This window comes from Oncorhynchus clarkii, chromosome 19 (genome assembly GCF_045791955.1).
Source record: "Oncorhynchus clarkii lewisi isolate Uvic-CL-2024 chromosome 19, UVic_Ocla_1.0, whole genome shotgun sequence".
In the NCBI taxonomy this organism is placed as follows: Eukaryota; Metazoa; Chordata; class Actinopteri; order Salmoniformes; family Salmonidae; genus Oncorhynchus; species Oncorhynchus clarkii.
Window position 1 is genome coordinate 28,896,086 of NC_092165.1, and position 25,077 is coordinate 28,921,162.

At 40.9% G+C, this 25,077-nt stretch overlaps 1 protein-coding gene across 1 annotated transcript in view; it reads left to right on the forward strand.

Moving 5' to 3' along the window:
• The first annotated feature begins 3,318 nt into the window (after positions 1 to 3,318).
• Positions 3,319 to 25,077, forward strand: part of LOC139375015 (ras-related GTP binding D) — a 39,850-nt gene continuing 18,091 nt past the window's right edge. The window contains exons 1-5 of the mRNA XM_071116376.1: positions 3,319 to 3,637; positions 5,714 to 5,859; positions 6,287 to 6,433; positions 7,110 to 7,309; positions 8,178 to 8,292. Of these exons, the coding sequence (XP_070972477.1) occupies positions 3,496 to 3,637; positions 5,714 to 5,859; positions 6,287 to 6,433; positions 7,110 to 7,309; positions 8,178 to 8,292 (750 nt within the window). The 5' untranslated portion in view covers positions 3,319 to 3,495. The remainder of the gene's footprint in view (positions 3,638 to 5,713; positions 5,860 to 6,286; positions 6,434 to 7,109; positions 7,310 to 8,177; positions 8,293 to 25,077) is intronic.

Genomic DNA, 25,077 nt, shown 5'->3' on the forward strand with positions numbered 1-25,077 from the left:
TTAGCAGCGTCAGGCTCAATAGCCTTTTTTTTTGTCTCTTTTTAGCACCACCTTTCTGTTTTTTATGATCCATGTTCTGGGCCGACTGATGAGTTTTAGCAGGTCTCTTTGCTGATGTGTGTTTAACTTTGAACTGGCCATTTTGTGATTTAAAAAGTCAATTTTGAACAGTCCACCCAACAAAAATATGTTTCATCTGGCATTTGCCAGAACTGCCAGATGGCCAACCCACCCATGATCGCTTTGCGTGTCTTTAGAGATTATTTTTTGAATGTATTATTTGAGGATTAGAGAGGCAAGCCTCCTCTCTCAAGACACCCTACTGTGGACTCAGTAAAATCAGAGATTTGCTGCATGCAATACAGTGGGTATCATAAGTATTCACCGCCCTTGAATTTTTCTTACATTTTGTTGCATTACAAAGTGGGATTTAAATAGATACATTTTTTTATCAATTATCTACATAAAATACTTAATTATGTCAAAGTGAAAAGAAAATTCTTCAAATGTTTACAAATTAATACAAATGTAAAAGCTAAACTAAATGTTGAATATTTTTTACTTTCACAATCACTATGTCAAGGAAATGTAGTATTCCTTCTAACAAAAGGTATCGACAGTTGAAGTCGGAGTCATTAAAACTAGTTTTTCAACCACTCCACAAATGTCTTGTTAACAAACTATAGTTTTGGCAAGTCGGTTAGGACATCTAACTGAAAAACTACTTTGTGCACGACACAAGTCATTTTTCCAACAATTGTTTACAGACAGATTAGTTCACTTATAATTCACTGTATCACAATTCCAGTGGGTCAGAAGTTTACATACACTAAGTTGACTGTGCCTTTAAACAGCTTGGAAAATTCCAGAAGATTATGTCATGGCTTTAGAAGCTTCTGATAATAGACATCATTTGAGCTAATAGACATCATTTGAGTCAATTGGAGATGTACCTGTGGATGTATTTCAAGGCCTACCTTCAAACTCAGTGCCTCTTTGCTTGACATCATGGGAAAATCAAAAGAAATCAGCCAAGACCTCAGAAAAATTATTGTAGACCTCCACAAGTCTGGTTCATCCTTGGGAGCAATTTCCTAAACGCCTGAAGGTACCACGTTCATCTGTACAAACAATAGCACACAAGTATAAACACCATGGGACCACGCAGCCGTCTTACCGCTCAGGAAGGAGACGCGTTCTGTCTCCTAGAGATGAACATATTTGGTGCGAATCAATCAATCCCAGATCAACAGCAAAGGACCTTGTGAAGATGCTGGAGGAAACAGGTACAAAAGTGTCTATATCCACAGTAAAACGAGTCTTATATTGACAACCTGAAAGGCCGCTCAGCAAGGAAGAAGCCACTGCTCCAAAGCCTCCATAAAAAAGCCAGTCTACGGTTTGCAAATGCACATGGGGACAAAGATCATACTTTTTGGAGAAATGTCACATTGCATCATGAGGCAGGAAAATTACGTGGATATAGTGAAGCAACGTCAATACATCAGCCAGGAAGTTAAAGCTTGGTCGCAAATGGGTCTTCCAAGTGGACAATGACCCCAAGCATACTTCCAAATTTGTCTTAAGGACAACAAAGTCAAGGTATTGGAGTGGCCATCACAAAGCCCTGACCTCAATCCTATATAACATTTGTGGGCAGAACTGAAAAAGTGTGTGGGAGCAAGGAGGCCTACAATCCTGACTCAGTTACACCAGCTCTGTCAGGAGGAATGGGCCAAAATTCCCCCAACTTATTGTGGGAAGCTTGTGGAAGGCTACCCGAAATGTTTGACTCAAGTTAAACAATTTAAAGGCAATGCTACCAAATACTAATTGAGTGTATGTAAACTTCTGACTCACTGGGAATGTGGTGAAAGAACTAAAAGCTGAAATGAATTATTCTCTCTACGATAGACATTTCACATTCTTAAAATAAAGCGGTGATCCTAACTGACCTAAGTCAGGGAATTTTTACTATTAGTTTACATGTATTTGGCTATGGTGTATGTAAACCTCCGACTTCAACTGTACATATATTTCAGGATGTTGTGTATCCCTTCGGAATTCATGTAAACATAACAGTTTTGAAAACATAGCTTGTCCCCGAAAAAAGTGCTGTCTTAGCACAACTTATCCCGGGTATGGGGTAAATTGAGCATAGGGACAGGGTAAGTTGATCTGCCTTGGGGTAAGTGGGTGATGGTGTCCTATAACAGTGGGTGATGGTGCTGGTAGGTCAAAGTTTAATTCATGGAATGGGGGTGTGGTACATTGTATGTCTTAAATGTATGCCTGCTTTCAGGTATAGATCTCTCTGTTCAATATCACTTACCTACCATTTCTTGACCAGTTGTCCGGGACAGGGACGTTGCTCCAATGTGCAAATTCATAGTCCAGTACTCTGCATTTGAGGCTACTAAGTCAATGAAACTGGTCCGCAACATTCTTTATATTTTTAGCAAGCTCAGACTGACTCCATGTCATCAGATAAGACCTTGTGTTCCTCTACCACTCTATCATAGCTTCTCTTTTGCACAGATACATATTCGTTTTCTTTATTGTCAATGTACCCCTTCAGTGTCATTCAGTCCATTTATGGTTACATCTTGCTTCTCAAATGGACTTCTTCCCTTCTCTCACTTCCTTGGCTGCTTTCAATAATCTCAAGGGGGGCTAGACCCCTGCTTGTTTTATATGTGTATACACAGTGCTCGGTGACGTCTGCTTGGTAACAATACAAATATTTTGTTAATATGCATGACACATTGCAAAAATACGCATATTATGCATAAAGCTGACAAAATGTCATGACCATTTGCATGGGGTTTGACAACCACTATCTTAACTTACCCAATGGCCATTGGCTCAACTTACCCTAAGGCTAACACTTGACTATATTAGCCCACACAGCTACATGGATGCACTTACATGCTAGGTTTAAGACCTCATATTGTAGCTTGTAGAGACCCCAACTGATGTATAAAAACAATGATAAAACTATCTACTTTGGTTTAGATACAACACCATGAAACCTATAAAACAATACATTATTTCGACTTTGTTAAAATCCCACGTGATTCATTGTGTGTATGGTTTCCCAAAAACAAGAGGTGGGTGCCTCAACTAACCCTTCCCTCAACTTACCCCACTCTCCCCTAAGTACAAAATAGTGTACACATCTCAAGATCCGCACGAGAGAAGAGCTAATTGATGGGACGAGGTGCATGCTATAATTTTTCATTTGCATTGCAAGTTTTGCCCCTGATCTGACTCGGCGCTGGCATCTTTCCAACAAGTCTGAATGTGGGGAATTGTTGCAGTGTTCTGCAATTTCTCTCGCAGGCGGACTGGTATGCTGGCCAGCGAGCATGCTTTATTCACACGGAGGAAGAGGGGGTGAAAGTTCATAATGGTTTGCACATATCAGGTGACAATGCTGTGGAAAAGTTGGTCAGCGTCTGTGGTTTAGCCTAACCAACAGAGACATTTAAGAAAATGACCAGCAGCAGCGAGGGGGTTTCGAAGTACACCGAGGTCGAAGACGAAGAAACATTGGCGATTGGTTATTACGATGACGACGACGACGACTTTGATACATTCACAGACGGGAATCTGGACTGTAGCTGCGAAGACGGAGGTAGTGGCAAAACTTTTCTCCCTCCGCGTCAGGAAGGTCATGAATATATTGACACAATGTTTCATCTTACTGTATCCCAGCTATGTAGACTACGAGGTGAATTGTGTCTAAACCCTTTGAAGTTCACTATTTGTGTGAAATGTTTATACATAGCGCAGCGTAAAATAACCTCCAGGCGCTTTCACACCGAACGCGTGGTCGTTTGGCAACTACATTTAAATGAGCTACTGTAATCTACTGTGTCAACGAGGCTAGCTAGGCGAGAGCTGTGTTCATATTGAGCGTTGGCCTATGAGAAACGTGTTGGCTTGCATGCGTCATGTTACCTAAAAAGGAATCATTGGTCAGTTTTGACTAGAGAAATTGAAGCCTGTCCTGTGGCGCCTCTGCATATTCACGGATTTGCTGCCTGACATTCAGTGCATCTGAATCTGATTGACATAGTCTTATTACATTTTTTTGGCATTATTGTTAAAAAAAAAAACACCCCAAACTATTTGATAATACCTTTATTAACGTTTGATAAGCGATTACAATCTATTACCATTAAAGAACTGCCAAAATAAGTGCATGTATTCCAATAGGTAGCTCAAACATTCTCACAAATCTACAGTTTGTTCTTTTAGATTTATATCCGGATTCTTCTCCAATCTTTCATTTGATGCAAGCAGACTCCCTGTCAGAGGTATAGGACTGTGTGACCTGCAGATAGTGAAATTATGTATTGAAGAGTCAATCCAAATTATACTATTGGATCAAATAAGCTACATAAGGTGTGGAATGTTTGCATCCCAAATAGCACCCTATTCCCTATAAAACGCACTACATAGGGCCCCTGGTCAAAAGTAGTGCACTAAATAGAGCATCGGGTGCCATTTGGGATGTTGGTTATGTCTGTATAATTACTCAACTGTCACATGATAGACAGCGCCTCTCTAGCCTCTCTTTCTCTAGTCAGAGAGTGTTGAGAAATTCAACGGGGGATTTCATCATTCTCCCAGACAATGTGTGTTCTGTTAAATGACCAGTCACCACTGTCTCTTACATTACAATGATCTTCCAATAATTCTGCAATAGCACACTTTCATATGCTCAGAGGTCCTTCTTTTTTTTCTTCTAAAAGTAACAGTGATCTCAATGCATACGCTGCTAATTGCCTAACTGGGCCTTCTCTTCATACCCCCCAGCCAGCCATTTGTCATGAATCATTCCAGTCAGTGAAAGAATAACCGATAGAACAGTTCCTTTTCCCGAAGCTATAAACTCCCGAATGCTCTTCAGAATCCATAATATATTACCACTGTGGTGCTACCCCATCTCAACCACATTCCATTACATGAGTGCCAAGTCTCAGTCTCGGTTTACATCCCAAATGGCACCACATTGTTTTTTACCAGGGCCCATAGGGAATAGGGTGGCATTTGGCCGCAGCCTTATAACGTTACAGCATTAGGAAGGCCAGCCCTGTGGTGACAGAATGCAGACCACATTCTTCCCTCAGTAGAGAGTTATCAAGGTCAGAGGAAGCATTTGATTGGGCCAGCTCAGTACCAGGGCCAGAGAAGGCACTGTCCGCATTACAAATGGCACCTTTTTCCCAATGTAGAGGACTACTTTTGACCAGGGGGCTTCGGTCAAAATAAGTGCACTAGAAAGAGAATAGTGTGCCATTTGGGTCAGATAAACTGTGGCTCTATGGGGCTGATGAGATTCCATGCTATATGATACACATCATGCCAACTGTGCTGTCGGAGTGTGAGCTACACTCATGTGGTGTTGGTTGGTCGGTGTATGTGGAGCACATGTTCCCTGAGTATGAGTTGCTCTTATGTATTTAATTGGCTTGCGGTAAAATCATCACCAGGCTAAATAGTGGTATGCGAGTAACCAGGAAGTCACCATTGAGGTTACAAGGCCTCTTTCACAAGAGTCCTGGCCAAGAAGGGCAGCTCAATTTTAAAAAAACAAATACACAAACCATTCATCAGTCCAGTGCATACACAGCAAAAATATAAACATCGATATTAATAAATACACACCGTTGTCATAAAACACATCTCTCCCTCCCTCCCCCAGGTGGTTTCAGTGACCCCCTCAGTGGGGAGGTGAAGCCCAGGATCCTCCTCATGGGTCTAAGGCGTAGCGGCAAGTCTTCCATCCAAAAAGTGGTGTTCCACAAGATGTCCCCCAACGAGACCCTGTTTCTGGAGAGCACCAATAAGGTAAGATGTAACCGAGTTAGATCACACCGTAACCTCACTCCCCAGGTAGAAATGACTCCACTCGTGCTATCGAATTGACCCAACTGGCTGAGATGTTGTCTCGGTGCGGTCACAAGACAGAGGATCCCTGGCCTGGTAAAGGACAGTGTTCCGTCCCAGATAGACTATGGAAGCCATTCTGTTAAGCATGCACCAGTGACTTTTGTCACACAGGGACAGTTGAAGCTTTTAAATCACGTTTGAAAACCCACCTTTTTCGCGTGGTGATGATTTTACTGTATTTTTTTTTGACTGCATTTTTTATGTTATTTTATACATCTCTTTTTATTGCCTTCTGTTTGTTTTCTATCTCCATCATTGTATTGTTTTACTGAATTTTACTGATTTTAAATCCACTCTAACCAAAGTTGAATTTGATTTGAATAAGATCTGCAGAGAGGACGTGTCCAACAGTTCCTTCGTCAGCTTCCAGATTTGGGACTTCCCTGGACAGATCGACTTCTTTGACCCCACCTTTGACTACGAGATGATCTTCAGAGGAACAGGGGCCCTCATCTTTGTCATCGACTCACAGGTGACTACATGGAAACGGTGGTGTCCATGTTAGGGTTTCAAAGTTCCCAAAACTTCCAGAAAATTCTCTGGTTTTCCATAAATCCTGGTTGAAGAATGCCCGGTTGGAGGATTCCTTCTGGGATCAATAAAGTTCAGTTCGGTTCAGTTCAGTTCAGTTAAATTCAAAAAAGTTCTCAGAACTTTTGAGTGTACAGCGAAAGTAGAAAAGCAACGTCTCCTAGGTCTCTAATAGAAACTAGGTTGTTAGATGTGTTCCACACCTCTTTGATAAGGAGTCTTGCTGTGAGAGCTTCAATCAGCAATCGGGAATCCTTTTGGTGACTTGGCTGTCTTTGAACCATCTATGTGTTATTGAAGAGCTAGGGCCAGATCTCGTCTAAGTCCTTGGTGTTATGCATTGTGAATGCATCAAAAGGCATTTATGCATTTGTATACAACAATTGTATTAATGTTTAAAGCATGTCTAGGGTGTAGCCTCGGATGCCCAGACATCGCTCACGTTGTCAACGAGACGAGATTTGGAAGGAAGGACTCAAGCGACTACTAGGAGTGTAATACTAACCATATAAGGCGCTATAAATGCATTAATTACACACAGGCTGTTCATAGAAAGCGCTACCTTCCCTCTGTTATAACAGTAACTGTCCATCCTGTCCCCAATGTCTTGTCTGTAGGATGACTATGTGGAGGCGCTGAGTCGGCTCCACCTCACAGTAACCAGGGCCTACAAGGTCAACCCAGAAATCAACTTTGAGGTGTTTATCCACAAGGTGGATGGGCTGTCGGACGACGCTAAGATCGAGAAGCAGAGGGACATACACAAAAGGGCCAATGACGACCTGGCTGACGCTGGCTTGGAGAAGATACATCTAAGGTAATACCACAGATAGAACAATGAGCTAGATATTTCACCAGATGTATAAATGTGAAGCATCCGGTTGGCATTTCCACAAACTACCAAATATAAGAAGCTCAGTGGTCGGCAGTGGGAGAAGACGGAACTAGATGGGTTTTGTGCGACATTCTTTACATTTTCTCATCGATTAAACATTTGATCTCCATACAGTTTTCTGTTTCCAAAACTAAAATCTGTAACATAGTGAACTGCATTTTTAAAATGTTTACCCTTTGCCAAAGTTTCTAAAATTGCGTTGTTTAGAACGAGTACAAGGGCGGATTGAGTTATTGAACACGTGAACGTCACAGAGTAGGCGTTCCCTAATGGAAATATGCAAATAAATACTAGAACGCACCAATTGGATTTTTCTAGCTCGTACTTGGCTCTGCCCACGTCCTTGCTTGTTCTGCCCACTATGGTTTGCTCCCAGTGGAAACGACAGTCTATATTGGGTTAGTTATAAAAATCTTTGGTAATACCGTCAGCGGCCATTTTGTAAGATGGCTGCCACATCCCCCTAGGGCTAAATCTCTGGTTGCTCCATATTTCAATATTTTCAGGGTAAATAAATCTACCTCTGTAAAAAATGTGGCGCTTTTATCACAAAATGCACAACCGATTTGCTTATCCGCTCGACTATAAAGAGGTGTTTTCAAATGAAGCTACCATAATGTGGATTACTAGTGTGTGGCCAGAGTGTTCTCTCCAAGCTACATTACCTACATTTTGTTCACATTCATTTTTGCTATGCACTTGTGAGTAGATCCAGTCTAACTGCTGCTGTAGGTGGTTACAGTTATACCCAATTGAAAGGAACTGACTGTTTTCCCCTTTGACCCTTCAGTCTTTACCTGACCAGCATCTATGACCACTCCATATTTGAGGCCTTCAGCAAAGTGGTGCAGAAACTCATCCCTCAGCTGCCCACTCTAGAGAACTTGCTCAATATCTTCATATCTGTGAGTACACTCAACCTTACTCAGTTAGCGTGATATCTGTGAGTATGTTACACGCCTCGGACTGAGACGGGTCAGCAGATAATAAACCCAAATTAACAGGATAGAATGATGAGACGCAGAAACGTTAGTGGTGTTCAGTAGTAGGCATTCTACAATGTTTTAAAAAATATGGTTGTCTTTTGTTAATATTTTTGTTGTGAAAATCAATTCCACACTACAATTGCATTGTAGTAGTACGTTGTTATATTTCCATATTTCAGTATCAAAAATAAAGTAAAAAAACCTCTCGCCATACATCTACACATTCAAACACATTCACATATTACCTTTCACTAATGGCCAAACCAATAGTGCATATAATCTGAGGCTATTCAATCAGTAGTATTTAGCATCTAGCAACAAAATCTATTTGGCATGTAAAACCATCAAATTGTACCATAAGAGGCTACATTACATTATATAACTTACTGTACTAGCAGTATCAATTTTCAAAAGCTACAAATGACTGGAGGCCTGTGCTAAACAATGCTACAACCATGACCTTTTAAACCATTAACACATAAGCTAACAATAGCTGAAACCCACTAGCCTAAAGCTAGCTAGCGCTTAGCAAAGCTATATTTGGTTAGCATAAAGCTAACAAACTGTTAAACTTTAAAACATTTTTTTTTACAAATATCAACAATTTAACACATTGTATCATCACATTGCATATTTACATATACAATTGAAGTCGGAAGTTTACAAACACTTAGGTTGGAGTCATTAAAACTAGTTTTTCAACCATTCCACAAATTCCTTGATAACAAACTATAGTTTTGGCAAGTCGGTTAGGACATCTACTTTGTGCATGACACAAGTAATTTTTCCAACAATTGCTTACAGACAGATTATTTCACTTATAATTCACTGTATCACAATTCCAGTGGGTCAGAAGTTTCCATACACTAAGTTGACTGTGCCTTTAAACAGATTAGAAAATTCCAGAAAATTATGTCATGGCTTTAGATGCTTCTGATAGGCTAATTGACATCATTTGAGTCAATTGGAGGTGTACCTGTGGATGTATTTCAAGGCCTACCTTCAAACTCAGTGCCTCTTTGCTTGACATCATTGGAAAATCTAAAGAAATCAGCCAAGACCTCAGAAAACAATTGTAGGCCTCCACAAGTCTGGTTCATCCTTGGGAGCAATTTCCAAACAGCTGAAGGTACCACGTTCATCTGTACAAACAATAGTACGCAAGTATAAACACCATGGGACCACGCAGCCGTCATACCGCTCAGGAAGGAGACGCGTTCTGTCTCCTAGAGATGAACGTGCTTTTGTGCGATCTTGTGAAGATGCTGGAGGAAACAGGTACAACAGTATCTATATCCACAGTAAAACAAGTCCTATATCAACATAACCTGAAAGGCCTCTCAGCAAGGAAGAAGCCACTGCTCCAAAACCTCCATTAAAAAAGCCAGTGTACGGTTTGCAACTGCACATGGGGACAAAGATTGTACTTTTTGGAGAAATGACTTCTGGTCTGATGAAACAAAAATAGAACTGTTTGGCCATAATGACCATTGTTATGTTTGGATGAAAAAGGGGAAGGCTTGCAAGCCGAAGAACACCATCCCAATCGTGAAGCACGGGGGTGGCAGCATCATGTTGTGGGGGTGCTTTGCTGCAGGAGGGACTGGTGCACTTCACAAAATAGATGGCATCATGAGGGAGGAAATTATGTGGATATATTGAAGCAACATCTCAAGACATCAGTCAGGAAGTTAAAGCTTGGTCGCAAATGGGTCTTCCAAATGGACAATGACCCCAAGCATACTTCCAAAGTTGTGGCAAAATGGCTTAAGGACAACAAAGTCAAGGTATTGGAGTGGCCATCACAAAGCCCTGACCTCAATCCTATAGAACATTTGTGGGCAGAACTGAAAAAGTGTGTGGGAGCAAGGAGGCCTACAATCCTGACTCAGTTACACCAGCTCTGTCAGGAGGAATGGGCCAAAATTCCCCCAACTTATTGGGGGAAGCTTGTGGAAGGCTACCTGAAACACTTGACCCAAGTTACACAATTTTAAGGCAATGCTACCAAATACTAATTGAGAATATGTAAACTTCTGACCCACTGGAAATGTGATGAAAGAAATAAAAGCTGAAATAAATCATTGTCTCTACTATTTTTCTGCCATTTCACATTCTTAAAATAAAGTGGTGATCCTAACTGACCTAAGACAGGGAATTTTTACTGGGATTAAATGTCAGGAATTTAAATGTTTAAATGTATTTGCTTAGGTGTATTTTAACTTCCGACTTCAAATGTATTTCCTGAACTAAACTGAGCCTTCGGTCATAGAAAAAAAATAAAAATAGGAGCTAAAAGTACAAAACGTTTGTGCGCCATCTTAATCCCTACATGTAAATCATGAGCAACCTAGCCAACCTACTTACAATGGGGAACGTAACAACACGTTTTCCCTCTCTATTAAAACTCCCTCCAATTGCCTTAAAACGTCACCAAACTCACAGACTATGTAAGTAACCATGTTACCTCAATATTTTGAGAGTCATCTTGCACTTTTGCACATTACATACCATAGAATGATAAGACGGAGAAACGTTAGTGGTGTTCAGTAGTAGGCATTCTACAAGATTGAAAGAGAAACCTCCAAGATCTCACTAACTCTCCCATTTGAGGTCACCGCTCCCCGTAGTGGCAGTCCTCATGCACATTCATTTACATGCAAATACCTAGGAGGCCTAAAAAATGATGCAAGGGATGGTCCAATAAAATAACAAATGAAAATAAAACATAAAAAATATGACCAGACATATTTGTTTGTCACAAGTACACTACTACTGTGCTGTTTAAAGTCGCAGTTTAAACAAAAGTTTCTCCTGGCCGATAGACTACTTTCAGGGTGAGAATCATCCAACAGTAAGTTGTCAATATACTGAACCTACCCTTTAATATTTTTCTATGTGTGAATGCACAGAACTGTCCTCATGACACCTCTAGAGTGATTGAGTGAGTGAGTAATAGGGTATATTTCAGACAAATGGCACCCTATTCCTAGTGCACTTCGAACATGGCCGATAGAGACCAAACAGGCTGGTTGTTTGGGCAGAAGTGCTTTGACAAGGCCTGAGCAAATAAAGCAATTGTAATTTGGTCAATTTTGTGCTCAGCTGAATGTGAGTGATAGCATGGCACTCACAAAGCCAAGGGTCATGTGTTTGTTTCCCGCTGGGGCCACCAATACAAAAAATGTATGCATGCGTGACTGTAAGTCGCTGTGGATGAAAGCGTCTGCTAAATGGCATATATTGTTGTTGTTATTAATATTATTATATTATTATTATTATTATTATTATTATTGCTGAATCAAATGGTTTATTATGAACACTTTGAATTTCATCCAGAAGGTGGCAGTAATAGGTAAGAATGGCAGGGGTTTGTAGAAAGAGGCATGATCCCATTATACTGTGTAGAGAGAAGATTGAAAACAGAATACATCATTCAGTTCATTTATTGTATACACATAAATTAATTTACAGATTTTTGTTTTCATTGGATGTTCATTTGTGATCAAGCTACACAGAAAATTAACATCATGAGAGATATTGGTCACTCACATCTTAGGTGAAGCCAAAGTCATACCCTCGCCTTCAGTTTATAACTACAGACATATGAGAAAACAACTTTCTATGATTTAAATCATTATTCATATCACGGGTACAAACGTTTCTTAGAAAAATAGATTTAAAATGTTTTTTATGCTTAGTGTGGAAGATTGGGGCAGCAAACGCCTCTCTCTGCTTTTGTGCCTTCAGTGTAATCAGCAAAGCGTTTGTAGTATCTTGTTGGTCTGTGTATGTTAATAAGTACAGTACATGAGAAACCATTAATCTCTTAATGGACATTACATTAGCAACGTGCATGCCACGCCCACCTGAGGATCTGTCCTTTTCAGCCATCCATTTCCTGTGTTAGAGGGGTTCAAATGCACTTTCCACTTAAATCTCGCTGGATTCAATCCTGCTTTCATTTTAATCCTGTGACTCTTTCATACTCTTGCTTGTGCCTGTCGTTTTTCCCCATTAACGTTACACTGTTTGTGATGACCTGTCAAATACCCTGGTAATGGCTGAAAATGGGCTCAATACATTGTCTTGAATACATCTTACCGTTGAATCAAAAACAACGCTAAAGTTTCTTTGGGGATATAATGCACCATCTCGACACTTACATCACAAGAAAGATAACTTTATTTTGATGGGTGTTAATTTTTTGTGTAATTGAAAAAGTAATAATTTAATACCGTTGAAATGTTTACAAATTAGATGCGCTGAAATGAAAGCAACTCCCGAAAATGAGCATTCAGATTATAGTGATATTATCTCTGATTTCGCAAACAATGTAAAGCAGGGGTTCCCAAACTTTTTTGGCCCACTACCCCATTTAGAAATCACATTTATTTCCCGACCCCACCATGTAACTATATTTTTTTGTAATCAATGGCCAATGTTGACTTTTTTATTTGGGCTATGACAGTCTATTAGAAATCAGTCAGACAGTATTTTTTTGATAGTATTTCAATCTGAAGACTATGGTTTGAAGTGACTGAAATGCATCAGAAATGTATTCAGAAGAGCATCAGGCAGTAAGTTCAGAAGAGCATCAGGTAATAATGTTGTATGATCTTCTGTGTAGACATTTTTCCCCCAGTCTGGTTTAGTGTCTGGTCTTGTCCACTCGGTTCTAACGGCTTGTGGGCATAGTAGAGGGAAACAGTACGTACATACATACATGTTCTTATCTTTCAGTGATGGAGTCATAATAGTTTGTAGCTTAAACCATTCAAAAGCTAGAGCCACATTCGTAGGAAGAAAACAGAAACCACTCTATTTATTACAACCGCATCTAGCAGCTACCCCGGTTCTATTAACCAAATGTAATTTTTTTTTTGGGGGGGGCGACCCCAAGTTTGGGAAACCATGATGTAAAGTATGTTTAGATAGGCGTAATCTCCACCCAAGCATGTTGATTTTCAATCTGAGGGTATCCTGCTATTGACACACTTGTTGAACGTGACAACAACATTAATTAATGAGGCAGTCTAGACAGTGCAGGTGAGTGCAGGAAGGGAGGGTAGACAGAGCAAGTGTTTGGTGGCTGCAGCCCTCTTCCACCCCTTTATGTTAATGTGTTCATATATGCAAATAGAGCCATGTATTTATTCAATTTAGGTACATAATTTAATTTTAATTTTAACTCAAAATATATTCTCTAAATACCTGATACAATAAGAAAATGTACAGTGCCTTGCGAAAGTATTCGGCCCCCTTGAACTTTGCGACCTTTTGCCACATTCCATGCTTCAAACATAAAGATATAAAACTGTATTTTTTTGTGAAGAATCAACAACAAGTGGGACACAATCATGAAGTGGAACGACATTTATTGGATATTTCAAACTTTTTTAACAAATCAAAAACTGAAAAATTGGGCGTGCAAAATTATTCAGCCCCCTTAAGTTAATACTTTGTAGCGCCACCTTTTGCTGCGATTACAGCTGTAAGTCACTTGGGGTATGTCTCTATCAGTTTTGCACATCGAGAGACTGACATTTTTTCCCATTCCTCCTTGCAAAACAGTTCGAGCTCAGTGAGGTTGGATGGAGAGCATTTGTGAACAGCAGTTTTCAGTTCTTTCCACAGATTCTCGATTGGATTCAGGTCTGGACTTTGACTTGGCCATTCTAACACCTGGATATGTTTATTTTTGAACCATTCCATTGTAGATTTTGCTTTATGTTTTGGATCATTGTCTTGTTGGAAGACAAATCTCCGTCCCAGTCTCAGGTCTTTTGCAGACTCCATCAGGTTTTCTTCCAGAATGGTCCTGTATTTGGCTCCATCCATCTTCCCATCAATTTTAACCATCTTCCCTGTCCCTGCTGAAGAAAAGCAGGCCCAAACCATGATGCTGCCACCACCATGTTTGACAGTGGGGATGGTGTGTTCAGCTGTGTTGCTTTTACGCCAAACATAACGTTTTGCATTGTTGCCAAAAAGTTCAATTTTGGTTTCATCTGACCAGAGCACCTTCTTCCACATGTTTGGTGTGTCTCCCAGGTGGCTTGTGGCGAACTTTAAACAACACTTTTTATGGATATCTTTAAGAAATGGCTTTCTTCTTGCCACTCTTCCATAAAGGCCAGATTTGTGCAATATACGACTGATTGTTGTCCTATGGACAGAGTCTCCCACCTCAGCTGTAGATCTCTGCAGTTCATCCAGAGTGATCATGGGCCTCTTGGCTGCATCTCTGATCAGTCTTCTCCTTGTATGAGCTGAAAGTTTAGAGGGGCGGCCAGGTCTTGGTAGATTTGCAGTGGTCTGATACTCCTTCCATTTCAATATTATCGCTTGCACAGTGCTCCTTGGGATGTTTAAAGCTTGGGAAATCTTTTTGTATCCAAATCCGGCTTTAAACTTCTTCACAACAGTATCTCGGACCTGCCTGGTGTGTTCCTTGTTCTTCATGATGCTCTCTGCGCTTTTAACGGACCTCTGAGACTATCACAGTGCAGGTGCATTTATACAGAGACTTGATTACACACAGGTGGATTGTATTTATCATCATTAGTCATTTAGGTCAACATTGGATCATTCAGAGATCCTCACTGAACTTCTGGAGAGAGTTTGCTGCACTGAAAGTAAAGGGGCTGAATAATTTTGCACGCCCAATTTTTCATTTTTTGATTTGTTAAAAAAGTTTGAAATATCCAATAAATGTCGTTCCACTTCATGATTGTGTCCCACTTGTTGTTGATTCTTCACAAAAAAATACAGTTTTATATCTTTATGTTTGAAGCCTGAAATGTGGCAAAAGGTCGCAAAGTTCAAGGGGGCCGTATACTTTCGCAAGGCACTGTATTTCTACAACTCTGTGGTCAATTTAATTGATTGGACAAGATATGGAAAGGCACACACCTGTCTATATAAGGTCCCACAGTTGACAGTGCATGTCAGAGCAAAAACCAAGCCATGAGGTCAAAGGAATTGTCCGTAGAGCTCCGAGACAGGATTGGGTCGAGGCACAGATCTGGGGAAGGGTAGCAAAACATTTCTGCAGCATTGAAGGTCCCCAAGAACACAATTGGCCTCCATCATTCTTAAATGGAAGAAGTTTAGAACCTCAAAGACTCCTAGAGCTGGCCGCCTGGCCAAACTGAGCAATCGGGGGAGAAGGGCCTGGTCAGGGAGGTGACCAATAACCCGATGGCCACTCTGACAGAGCTCCATAGTTCCTCTTTGGAGATGGGAAAACATTACAGAAGGACAACCATCTCGGTAGCACTCCACCAATCAAAGCTTTCAGTGCAAGATTCTCTGGTCTGATGAAAACAAGATTGAACTCTTTGGCCTGCGTGCCAAGCGTCACGTCTGGAGAAAACCTGGCATCAGTGAATCATGGTGGTGGCAACATCATGCTGTGGGGATATGTTTCAGCGGCAGGGACTAGGGGACCATTCAGGATAGGGGATAGATGAACGGAGCAAAGTACAGAGAGATCCTTCATGAAAACCTGCTCCAGAGCGCTCAGGACCTCAGACTGGGGCGAAGGTTCACCTTCCAACAGGTCAACAACCCTAAGCACACAGCCAAGACAGCACACAAATACAAGTTCAATCTGTACTTCAATGCACATCTGGTGTGCATTATAAAAACAGAGGAAGAAAGAGGTGGCGAGAGAGGTGTGAGAGTGTAAAAGACAGAATGGGAAAGTGGTAAGAACAGAGGAGCATGGAAGACAGCACATGATTCATTAATTTCAGTGCTACATAACTTAATATTTTCTCAGTTCATCACAGTTACATAATAGTGTCTCTAGCGGTGTCTCCTAACCAGCCTTGGGCCCCCAGTTGGCCCGAAGGTTATCTGAAGAGCTGGTGAGATGGCAATGACGGGACTGGGGGTTGGCATCCTCTCTCACATCAAAACATACCTGAAGACAAGAGACAGATGGAGAAGGAAATGGCATGATTGAGCCCTTGTTTTTTTTTATTCTAACACTGTCAGTCATCATAATCATCAGGAGGTGAAATGCAAAACTGACCTTGGATCATTAACTCTGGCACTACTACATCTCTATCTGTATTTCAATGTAAAACATCTCTTTAATAATACTTCCTGTTGACCTGACCAAGTGACCTCTCACCGCTGATCATGCTGTGCCCTCTATGTAGCCAGTTCGGATGCGGGAGGGGTTTCACAGATGATGCGGGAGGGGTTTCACAGATGATATAACCTAGAGCAGGTGTGCCCAACCTTTGATGAGAGATTTACCTTTTCATTTGCCAGCCTGATGAGATCTACCAGTCTCAACATCTAAACCAACCAACAAAATGTATGAAACGCAACACACCACTGAGTATGGACCTGCCGCTGTGATACTTATTTGATACCCAAATGTAATGTGGACTAATAACATGTCTTCCACAAATAAGTGCAACTAGTTTAATTTCCTGCCTTAGTGTGACTTTTGGCATTGTGTGGAGGCAAGTAGTTTTTCATAGTCAGGGCTGTAAGCAGCTTGTTGCAAGTCTCATGCAGGCCACAAGGTGGTCATCAGTCAAAGTAGATCTGTACTTGGACTGTATTATTTTCATGTGAGAAAATGCAGACTCACAGAGGTAGGTTGATCCACCAAGGGCTGATAAGTTGAGAGCACATCTTATGTTGGGATACTTCTCATCTAGCAGTAGCTCCCAGAACTCTTCTTTCATTTCAGTGGTTGCCCTGGATTTCCGCTGAATGTCATTTTGAAGGGGGAGAATTTCAGTTTCTGCTATAGTGAGTGGTGTCCAACTGAAAAAGGTATCCCATTTTGGAGGCAATGACTTCCACATTTATGTCTGTGCCAAACAGAAAGCACATATAAGTGGCAATAGGCTCAAGTGATGCAAAGTCAGTGAAACGACTGTCAAACTCAGATAAGATTCTCTGGACTTGCTCCACGGTACGTGCACTGTCAAGCTGTGTTGTATCTGAATGCATGTGTTGAAAGAAGTGCAGTTACGTTGCCGTTTTTTGTGAGCAGTTGAGGTTTGCATTTAAGTGTTCACAGAGCTGATCATGTCGATTACATGTTTGCCTTTTCCTTGCAGTTCTACATTCAATTAATTTAGCATGTAAGTTAGGTCAGTGAGAAAGGCTCAATCCAGGAGCCTCTGTGTGTCCTCTAGCTGTGCATATTCTGCATGTTTGACCTTCAGAAACTCCTTGATTTCAGGCAACAACTCCCTGAGTCTCCCTAAAAATATAGTTCAGCACATCCGTGTGCACACATCCGTGTGCAGCAGCAGGTCTGTGTGTTCCGCTTCAGTCTCTTCTAAGTGAGCTCGAAATAGCCTCCGCTGTAGGCTTCTTGCTCGAATAGAACACACAATCTTCATTGCAACATTCATCACCTCTTTCATGTTTAACATCTTCCAGCACAAGGCTTGCTGATGAATTACGCAGTGATAACTAAGAAAGTCAGGGAAAGAATCATCTTGTTTGCACAGTGCAACGAACCCACTAATGCGGCCTAACATAGTGGGTGCCCCATCGGTAGTAATGAAGACAAGCTTTACAAAAGGGCCGTTGGAATTTGTTAGCAAACTCCATAAAAGCTTGGAAAATATCTTCACCCCTTGTTTTCTTTTACCTAGGCAAGTCAGTTAAGAACAAATTCTTATTTACAATGATGGCCTACCGGGGAACAGTGGGTTAACTGCCTTGTTCAGGGGCAGAACGACAGATTTTTACCTTGTCAGCTCGTGGATTTGATCCAGAAACCTTTCGGTTACTGGCCCAACACCCAACACTAGGCTACCTGCCGCTCCTTGTATGTCCTTTCAGTGGCAAAATGGTGAGTAGTTCCTCCTTTGTACTCATGTTGTCAATGAAAATGCATAACTGTGCCACATCTACCATATCTGTGGACTCGTCAAACTGGAGGGAATAACACTGGCAGTTGTCAATATCCTTCTTCAGTTGATCCTCGAGGTTCTCTGCTATTCCCTCACATCTTCTTGTCACTGTATTTCTGGACAACTGAATGTCATTGATGGCAGCCATCATTTTAGTCTTATTCTTAAAATCCCCAAACAGCGAGTCTGCAGCCTCAATAAATGCTTCCTTGATCATCTCCCCATCTTTTGGAAGGACTTTTTATGCTTAGCAAGAACGCGACTCACACGATAAGATGCTATGGTTGCCGCCTTCGCTTTGGTCACAGGCCGTGTGAAAATTGACTGCTGCACTGCCAGTTGACCTTTCTTCTTCGTAATTCAGTCTTTGCTGGAAAATCTCTTTCCTGGGCTTTGTGTGTGGTTTATAATGTAATTCTATGTTACCTTTCTTTGGGATAGCGATGCTATTATGGCAGATTTTATTTTACCTTTATTTAACCAGGCAAGTCAGTTAAGAACAAATTATTTTTTTCAATGACAGCCTAGGAACAGTGAGTTAACTGCCTGTTCAGGGGCAGAACGACATATTTGTACCTTGTCAGCTCAGGGGTTTGAACTTGCAACCTTCCGGTTACTAGTCCAACGCTCTAACCACTAGGCTACCCGGCACACATTTTGAGTTTGATTTGACAAAAAAGTAATCCTCCTCCCATTCCTTGTGGAAATTATACGTTTTCAGTTTTTTTGTATCCTTCCCTTCACTAATTATTGCTGCTGTTGACTACACAATTTAAGAACAACTTAAGAACGGATCTAGCTACAAAGTTACCTGCCTGGCATCACCTTGACCTCGACTTGAAGTTGGCGGGCGGCATCTGACCACGCCAACTAGTCAATAAGTGGGCAGGGACTGGTCATATTTTATGTAAATCACATGACTTTTCAGACATTGCTGTGAATGGAGGACTGTCGAACGTTAAAACAGAAAGAGATTATAGGCATTGATTTGTTGTGGCTGAATTTTAGTAGATGTATTATCATCTCACGATCAACTGGCAAGCACTCCACGATTGACCAGTAGATCGCAATCGACTGGTTGGGCAACCCTGATCTAGAGGATTTAGGGAGAAGGTGGGAGAGTGATGAAGTGAAGGAGAGAGACTGTTATTGAGAAAATAAGTTGGTTAAAAAGACAGTGTTCAACAGGAATCTGTGTGTGGCCTCACCTGGTGTCCACACTAAGTGGCTGCAGAATACTTTATACTGAAAAACATGCACAGACACACAAGGACAAACAATATAGCGTAGTTATATAAATAATGAAGTGTCTTACTATCCTCCTGTTTATTCTTTGAAGGTGGAAGGAGCTGCAGTTATACACCTGAGACACAATCCATCAATCAGATTGATACACAAGTGTGTACAGTAGGTGTGGGTTATAGGGTGTCTAATTGTTTCAATATACAAAAGTAAAAAATAGCGATAAAATTAATCACTTACCTTTGATGATCTTCATATGGTTGCACTCACAAGACTCCCAGTTACCCAATAACTGTTTGTTTTGTTCGATAAAGTCCCTCTTTATATCCAAAAACCTCTGTTTTGTTGGCACGTTTTGTTCAGTAATCCATTGGCTCAAAGGCAGTCACAACAGCCAGACGAAAAATCCAAAAAATATCAGTAAAGTTTGTAGAAACATGTCAAACAATGTTTATAATCAATCCTCAGGTTGATTTTAGTCATAATAATCAATAATATTTCAACCGGACAATTGTTTCGTCAATATAAAAGAAAAACAAGAAAGGCATGCTCTCGGTCGAGTGTAGAAAACAGGTCTGGGGACTTTCCACTATCCACTGACTCAGAGTGGTCTTACTCCCTCATTTTTCAGAATACAAGCCTGAAACAATTTCTAAAGACGGTTGACATCTAGTGGAAGCCGTAGGAAGTGCAATCTGAGTACTAAGTCATTGGATACTGTATAGGCAGTCAATGGAAAATTACAAACATAAAAAAAATAATCTCAGGTTTTCACCTACCATATCAGTTCTGTTATACTCACAGACATTATTTGAACAGTTTTGGAAACTTTAGAGTGTTTCCTATATGCGTATCCTAGCTTCTGGAGGTGAAAATAGTGCCCCCTACCCTAGTGAGGTTTAATTGAAATGCATTCCAGGTGACAACCTCATGAAGCTGGTTGAGAGAATGCCAAGAGTGTGCAAAGCTGTCATCAAGGTAAAGGGTGGATACTTTGAAGAATCTCAAATATAAAATTATTGTGTTATTTCATAGTGTTGATGTCTTCACTATTATTTTACAATGTAGAAAATAGTAAAAAAATAAAGAAAAAACTTTGAATGAGTAGTTGTGACCAAACCTTTGACAGGTACTGTAGCTAAGTATCAGGACCCGGTGTGAGAAACAGTCACTTAGCAAACTGAGCCACTAATAGTCGGCAGAACCCAGAAGATGAGGCAGACACAGCAGTACTTGAGACAGTGTTTTTAATAAAGTAAAAAGGAAAGTATTCATGCAAAAATATAATTCCACAACGTCAAAAGTAATTCCAAGAGAAAAAGGTAATCCTCCAAGTGAAAAGGTAAATCCACAAGGTGATAGGTACAGCAGGAAAAAAGCCTCAAAAGATAATCAAAAATAAATAAACGAGAACAAAAACAAAGTACCACAAGAGAGTCCAACTGGAGTAACAAATGTTCACAGCATCGCTGGGGCTGGGTGCTAACATTCAAACACAGAGCAAAGATCTGAGGAAAACTAAGGGTTTAAATACATCCAAGGGAAACGAGGCACAGGTGCAAATAATAACTGGAAACAAGGGAAAACAAAAGGGTCAAAAAAGCACAATGGGGGCATCTAGTGGCCAAAACCGGAACAATCCTGGCCAAATCCTGACACTAAGTAAATGGAGGAATACTCTTACTCTTAAGAGCCTTTGGTTGTGCATAGTGTAGTCGTTTGTGTTGCCAGGGAACAGCATCCTCTTCGAAGAAGTAGGAGGTGAAGGCCTCCGGCACATGGATTGCCTCTCTTGCTGCGTTGTTGACCACCCTCCTTGAAACATCCTGCAGAGCAGCAGACTTCTCCTCTGGCACACAGCGGCGAGCTGCAGAGACCCTCCTGGTCCTCGATCATTTTGAAGGAATCTCCAGTTACAAGGTATCTGTAGGAATATGGAAGACAATGTATTTATTAGACTTTTACATCACCAGGTCATTGTGGATTACTAAAGTATAATATCCCTTATAACGAATCATGATAACATTGGATTGATAGAGGCATGTGCACAGACATGTGCATGTGTAACATGTGACAACGGCAGGATCATGTCAAGGATAGCATCACACATGAATACATAAATAACACTTGAAGCTTGATGATGAGTTGATCATTTGAATCAGCTGTGCAGTGCTAAGGCAAAAACAAAACTGTGCACCTCTGAGTCCCCAGGACTGAGAACCACTGCTCTTCATTGGGACCTCTTCATCTGCAGACAGGCTTTCACAGCTCTCTGTGTCTGAGGACAGAAAACATCACAGGAAACAGACTTCATTATACTTAAATAATACAGTACTGAATATTATGTTACTTTTATCTCCATCCTCATTTCTATGTGCTGGAACTACACAAGTACCTGCCCTATACTCTCTCACTTTGACAGTTGGGGCCGCTATCCTTTCACCCTCCTTCATGGCTGTTAGCTAGCTACCTACAAATGCATTTAGAGTTAGTTTTTTACAATGATAACTACATCAAGATAGCTAGCTAATATGAAGTTAGGTAGATGGTGACATTTAATTCGCTTACTGTAGCTAACTATACTTTATGTAAAGTTGGCTAGATTGCTAGCGAGCTACGTTAGCAGCTCATTTGAGTTAGCCTGTAGCACTGTAATAAATGCATGAAATGGAGAATGGATTCAACTATTCACCCATTTAATAACCAGAACTTCATACAAACTTGCTGTGCTGAATTCTTGACGCACAATCTAACGTGCTGCTGCTATATGCTGCCAGCACACCCACAAGCGAGCCACTCTGGGCGGCTGGAGCAGCAAGCTGCAATTTACCACGTACTAATGTACACGTACGGTTAGGCTATTGATTATAGGACTAATTAAGTTGGTTTCCTCTGTCCTCAATTTTCTTAGACAAATAGGTTAAGGCAAGGGCTGTTTCCTTGTCTCTGCTGCTGCCACTGCCGCATTGTTCTCAATCCCAATATGCTGGTTAATTTTGCTATTATACCCATAGCAACATAGGGAAAGGCACCAATTTTAGGGCAAAGTGAAGATTATGTTTCAGAACCACGGACAGGGACCGTATCCAACGCGGGAGAAAGCACATTTGTTCTAAAATAATATTAGATGTATTAGTGTTGCACCATTATCTTTACATAATATAACCATATACAATTTCAGTATCACATTTCTTAGTGATCGACTGTGCCATCCCCATGGCCTCTGCAATGGATTAGTCCACTGAGACAGGCGTGAATCAGACAGGTGTCTTGTGTACCGTGAAAAAATACATTGCGACTGCTCGACTAAAGAAATTTCGGTCGACCAACAGCTTGTCGACCAAACAGTCGACTAAATGGGGTCAGCCCTAATAAGTATTCACACCCCTGAGTCACTACTTTGTAGAAGCACCTTTCGCAGCGATGACAGCTGTGAGTCTTTCTGGGTAAGTCTCTAAGAGCTTTCCACACCTGGATTGTGCAACATTTTCCCATTATTCTTTTCAAAATTCTTCAAGCTCAAATTGGTTGGTGATTATTGTTAGACAACCATTTTCAGGTCTTGATTTTCAAGTAGATTTAAGTTAAAACTGTAACTCGACCACTCAGGAACATTCACTGTCTTCTTGGTAAGCATCTCCAGTGTAGATTTGGTCTTGTGTTTTAAATGATTGTCCTGAAGAAATATGAATTAATCTCCCAGTGTGTGGTGGGAAGCAGACTGAACCAGGTTTTCCTCTAGGATTTTGCCTGCGCTTAGCTCCATTCCGTTGATTTTTTATCCTGAAAAACTTAACGATTACAAACACACCTATAGCATGTGCAGCCACCATTATGGGGCGGCAGGGTAGCCTAGTGGTTAGAATGTTGGGCTAATAACCGGAATGGTTGCAAGTTCAAATCCCTGAGCTGACTGTAGTTCTGCCCCTGAACAGGCAGTTAACCCACTGTTCCTAGGCCGTCATTGAAAATAAGACTGACTTGCCTAGTTAAATAAAGGTACAAAAATAAAAAATGATGCTTGAAAATATGGAGAGTAATGTGTTGTATTGGATTTGACCCAAACATAACACTTTGTGTTCAGGACCTAAAGTTAATTACCCCATTTTTTTGCCCCATTTTTTGCAGTATTACTTTACTGCCTTGTTGCAAACAGGATGCATGTTTTGGAATATTTGTATTCTGTACAGGCTTCCTTTTTTTCACTCTGTCAATTAGGTTAGTAATGTGGAGTAACGAAGCTAACATATGGAATTGTTTTAAGATGGTCATACCATGGTCATGCCATGAATTTTAAGGCCCCTTTAGGTATATACAGTTGAAGGCGGAAATTTACATACACTTAGTTTGGAGTCATTAAAACTCGTTTTTCAACCGCTCCACAAATGTCTTGTTAACAAACTATAGTTTTGGCATGTCGGTTAGGACATCTACTTTGTGCATGACACATTTGATTTGCACTTTTCGCACCAAAGTATGTTCATCTTTAGGAGACAGAGCGCATCTCCTTCCTGAGCGGTATGATGGCTGTGTGGTCCCATGGTGTTTATACTTGCGTACTATTGTTTGTACAGATGAACGTGGTACCTTCAGGTGTTTGGAAATGTGATATATATATATATATATATCACATTTCCAAACACCTGAAGGTACCACGTTATATATATATATCACATTTATATATTACATTTACATAAGTATTCAGACCCTTTACTCAGTACTTTGAAGCACCTTTGGCAGCAATTACAGCCTTGAGTCTTCTTGGGTATGACGCTACGAACTTGGCACACCTGTATTTGGGGAGTTTCTCCCATTCTTATCTGCAGAACCTCTCAGGCTCTGACAGGTTGGATGGGGAGCGCAGCTATTTTCAGGTCTCTCCAAAGTTGTTTGAGCAGGTTCAAGTCCGGGCTCTGGCTGGGCCACTCAAGGACATTCAGAGACTTGTCCTGAAGCCACTCCTGCAATGTCTTGGCTGTGTGCTTAGGGTCATTGTCCTGTTGGAAGGTGAACATTTGCCCAAGTATGAGACCCTGAACGCTCTGGAGCAGGATTTCATCATGGATCTCTCTGTACTTTGCTCCGTTCATCTTTCCCTTGACTAGTCTCCCAGTCCCTGCCGCTGAAAAACATCCCCACAGTATGATGCTGCCACCACCGTGCTTCACCGTAGGGATGGTTTCCTCCAGACGTGACGCTTGGCATTCGGGCCAAAGAGTTCAATCTTTGTTTCATAAGACCAGAGAATCTTTTTTCTCATGGTCTGAGAGTCCTTTAGGTGCCCTTTGGCAAACTCCAAGTGGGCTGTCATGTGCCTTTTACTGAGGATGTGCGTGCCGGTTATGATTTTTATATGCAAATTTTTGTGGAACGGTTTAATTTCCTTTATATCTCAAAGTAGTATCATGTGGTTAATCAAAATTCTAAAAGTAACTTATATTTGCCAACTTTGTAAAAATAGCCTACATAAAGCCAAGAAATAAAAACATTGCCGGCTGCAGATAGAACATTTCCTGATTTAAAATAAATATCCTATAAATCACATTGGCTACGCATGGCTTGT